The sequence below is a fragment of the Carlito syrichta genome, unplaced genomic scaffold, assembly GCF_000164805.1.
Source record: "Carlito syrichta isolate Samal-C Ts95f unplaced genomic scaffold, Tarsius_syrichta-2.0.1 Scaffold302566, whole genome shotgun sequence".
In the NCBI taxonomy this organism is placed as follows: Eukaryota; Metazoa; Chordata; class Mammalia; order Primates; family Tarsiidae; genus Carlito; species Carlito syrichta.
In genome coordinates this window covers 347,571-351,867 of record NW_007246662.1, presented here as the reverse complement: position 1 = coordinate 351,867, position 4,297 = coordinate 347,571, and the positions used below count along the sequence as shown (strand labels likewise).

Genomic DNA, 4,297 nt, shown 5'->3' with positions numbered 1-4,297 from the left:
GTTTGTTTACAATGAGGAGTTATCTAACTCTGAACATACTATACAAGACAGTTAAAAGTCATCATGGCAAGAGGAAAACACAGCCAACACAAAACACTCAGAACAGGAGGGGAAATAGAGGGGAGAAAGGTAGAGCTGATTTCTTATTGTCAAAGGAAAAGATAACTCCTCAGCAGTCTCAACAAAGGAAAGAGATACTTGACACTGGGAGAAAATAGACCAGGATACAAAATTACATGTGTTGTGACTTCAGCTCTGTCCCCATCCCCCCTGAGAGCAGAGAGAGACAGTTGAGGCAAACAAGCAATTCTGTAAAAATTACTTAGAAACCCTACAAATTTGGTTGAATCTAAACTTCTATTTTGCTTTAACATTTTTTTAATATATCAAAAGGCCTGCTTTAGTGATGTGTGATTCCCACCAGAAAGTAACCCCAATACCCTCTCTGTTAGTAACAAGCTCAAGCTGACCAGTCAACTCTAAACCCCAGTGTGTGAACAAGCGTATGTGCCTTTTACACCAAGGCCAGGAGATCAAATGACTGCTAGTCACAGGTGTCACCTGGTAAATAACCAGTGTCCAGTACTTCCAGAGTGTGGGCAGGGCAGATCAACTCCATGGTGGTCATGAAGGAATGAACCCCAAATCACCAACTTACCAAGAACCACTTCCTCCACTCCCTAACTCAAAAGAAGATACTCTTTTCTACAGACCATCTGTTCAAGTTTGACTCCCCATGACCTGATGGTTTTCTCCTTTAGAAACATAAACATAAGCCACACAACCATATATATATATATTGTTTTTACATTCAAATATAAAAATACTACTTTGCTTTGTGTGATACTTGGAGGACTAAGCACTAAGAACGTTTTCTTCTTTAAGGTAGGGATCCTCATCCATTTTTATGCACTGCATTTTGTGTTTGGGAGGCCTTGATCCTCCAACAAGAGACGTTCTTAACAAGAGACCAAGGGTATTTTCTCGCCTGATCCCCAACCCCTACTTTCTCTGTAATTCCCACTTTTAACTGAAAGTTGGTTATAACCTCCTTTTCCACCAAGAGGGGAAGTCCTAACCTAGCCGGGGGAAGTCAGGTCTTCACTTTCATCTGCTTGGAAGAAGAGTCCTGCCCCTCCTGCAAACATGTGCTCTGTCCTGACAGCTATGCCTATTGGACAGGCACACCCCCATTAAATAGAAGCAGTGATTATGTTTCCCCACCCCCTCCCCACTAACATACTAGAAAGCTTCAGTGACCAGTGACAGGGATAAAAAGGAGGGTAGGTATGAAAAGATTAAGAACTTGACCTCTCCTCCCTGGTCAAAGAAAGCAAGATTCCTGGGAACAAAGAATAAAAAGACCTTGATATTCCACCCTGTGAGTTACAACTGGGAGAGAGGGAAAGAGTTGGGGTAAGATGAACTAGGAGGGGCTTGACGGCTGGAGTCTAGTTCAATTAGTTTTTGTACTGGAAAGGCTCATCACCTGTTTCGTTGAGAAGACGTGTGGATAGGGGCTTCTGTCACCGCAAAGGGGTCGCAGTTGGCAGAGGGTGACAGTCTTCATAGTAACCCTTCTTCTCCTGGCCGACAGTCAGGGGAATGCAGATGCTGGCACTATGGTTGGCCACGCCAGCAGAAAAGTCAGTGATGTTGGAGGTTTCATGGAATCCAGTGAGGCATTGGGCAATGTCCAACCTCCCCCCCCCCGGAATCATAGGCGTGAATGTGGTACTGTTGCCACTTGCTTAGTTTCAATGTACTTTGGACCATTTTTCTCCCGCATGACCTTGGTGCTGAAGTTGGTGTGGTAGCCTGCATCATTCCTGTTTCCAGGAATGGACTTAGGGTCGAAGGTTGCGATCACTCCAAAGTCTTCACACACACCATGCAAGATGAAGCACACCACCTAGAGATGATCTCCCATGCTTCACAGGGTCCAATTTGGAATTCCCACCGGGCAGATATGACCTTGACTCCAGCATACAAGCAGGGCCGGTAATGAGACTCCATGATGTCCCTGCCATAGGCTTTGTCTCCTCCCACACCACAGTAATATGGATCCTGGGACCCAAGGAAACCACTGGAGGGCCATCCAAAGGGGTGCCTATCTGTCCCCATGGCAGTATACTCTTACTCCATTCCAAACCAGGGGTGATTGTTGCTCACCATGTCCATTATCCCTTTACAGATGTGCCTCAAGTTGGTCTCTGCAGGCTTTCTATTGTAATGGAAAACTTCACAGAAAACCAACAGCTGAGCTTTTAAGAATAAGTAGAAGTTTGCCAGGTGGACCAGCACACTAGATAGAAATGATGGACATAAACATTAAAGGCATGGTGGGGAAAGGACAAAGGGCTTTCTATAGACAGAACATGGAGCCTTGGGATTCATATGAAGAATGTTTGGGAAGAATGACACATTATTGTGTTGGAGATGTTTAACTTCTTGCAGAGTTTCAGATCTCCTACTAATCCCTGTGGCACTGTCTAAGCGCATTTCCCAAGATCAGTGCCCTCAGGGCCCCTTTCACATCTTTGTTTCTCAAAGTGTAGATAACGGGGTTTAAAAGTGGGGTGACTATGGTATAGAAAAGAGAAACAAACTTTCCCTGATTTTTGGAGCTACTTTTGGCTGGTTGGAGGTACATGAAGATAATGGTCCCATAGAAAATTATGACAGCAAGCAAGTGAGAGGAACAGGTCCCAAAGGCCTTTTGGCGCCCTGTGGCTGACTTGATCCTCAGCACGGCTTGAGTTATAAAGCCATAGGAAACTAAGATGAGTGACACAGGGACAACTAGAAAGACTACACTGGCCACAAAGAGTTCTGCTTCATTGAAAGTTGTGTCCACACAAGCCAGTTTTATCAACACTGGCACCTCACAGAAAATGTGGTCCAGCTTGCGATGACCGCAAAGAGGCAGCTGCACAGTGAGAGAGCACTGAATTAGGGAGGTAAGGAGGCCACTGAGCCATGCTACACAGGCCATGGATACACAGAGCCTAGGATGCATAATAGTTGTGTAGTGCAGTGGTCGGCAGACAGCAGCATAGCGGTCATAGGCCATGACCGCCAGGAGTATACATTCAGATGAACCCAACCCCATGGCCACATAGAGCTGGGCCACACATCCACCATAGCTCATGGTCTTGTCTTTCTTATTCATGGTAACCAGCAACTGTGGGGCAACACTGGTGGTAAAGCAGATGTCCACACAAGAAAGATTGCTGAGAAAGAAATACATCGGAGTGTGGAGTTTGGAGTCCAGACAAGATACCAATATGATGGCAGCATTCCCCAGAAGGTTCAAAACATAAAAGTGAAAAATGATGACAAAGAGGAACCTCTCTAGCTGGGGCTGATCCGAAAATCCCAGGAGAAGGAACCCCTTCTCAGAGCTGTTGTTGATTTCCTCCATTTTCTTGAAGCTATAGTTCATAAAACTATTGATACTGGAGGAAAGAAAGTAATGAGGTCAATACTGGTAATCTGCAATTATTTCCAGTGTGATTATCTTCCTTATACATTACCTTGGACAGGCAAAGACCAATAGCCCTTTCCTCCACATACATCCCTTGGCAGGAAATACCATCTCCTTCTATTTACGCTGAATAAAATCTCACTTAAACAACAAAACCATTGTACTAATTATTTGCTTGATTTATTTGATACTTGTATTTATTCATTCTTTCTTGCCCATTCTTGTACTTTGCCCATGTTTACACTGATGCAGAATGTGTGTAATATATATTACTCCATATATGTAACATATGTGTAGGTAAAATTAAAGCAGAAGCCTAATCAAATAGGAAAAATAAGTAAAACAGAAACTACAAAAAAATTACACATACTTAGCCAATCAGTATCAGGTGCAATACCTTTGCTACATGTGATTATTCACGAAGAAATTGTGGATTCCAGTGAGACAGAGCAGGATGTAGAACACCAACTGCAACCTGTTCTACCTCTGAACTCACAAAGGAAGATGTAAAACCAGATATTTTGGTTGTGTGCATCTTCAGTAGTAGCGGTGAAGATGATCAAATGTTAAACTTGTATTAAACCTATAGATAGTTTACACTCAAATTATGATTGACTCCTTGTAGCTTGTGATGCCTTTGGTTATACACACACACATAAACTTATACATACACATGCATATATATATTTCATGTGATATTGCCTTATTTCTGTGAGTACACTTCCATTTATCTAAGATCAGAAGCTGTGGAATTTAAGTCTTTCTTTCCTTAAGGCAATGCAGAAACAATATTACACAAACTCCCTCTTT

At 43.1% G+C, this 4,297-nt stretch overlaps 1 protein-coding gene and 1 pseudogene across 1 annotated transcript; both read right to left on the bottom strand.

Moving 5' to 3' along the window:
• Nucleotides 1-1,460: 1,460 nt before the first annotated feature.
• LOC103259218 lies at nucleotides 1,461-2,397 on the bottom strand (annotated as a pseudogene).
• Nucleotides 2,398-2,411: 14 nt separating this feature from the next.
• On the bottom strand, nucleotides 2,412-3,427 carry LOC103259207 (olfactory receptor 2G6). Its single transcript, XM_008056870.1, has one exon. The coding sequence runs from the start codon at nucleotides 3,422-3,424 to the stop codon at nucleotides 2,474-2,476; it is 951 nt and encodes a 316-aa protein (XP_008055061.1). The 5' UTR covers nucleotides 3,425-3,427; the 3' UTR covers nucleotides 2,412-2,473.
• Between the last annotated feature and the right edge of the window lie 870 nt (nucleotides 3,428-4,297).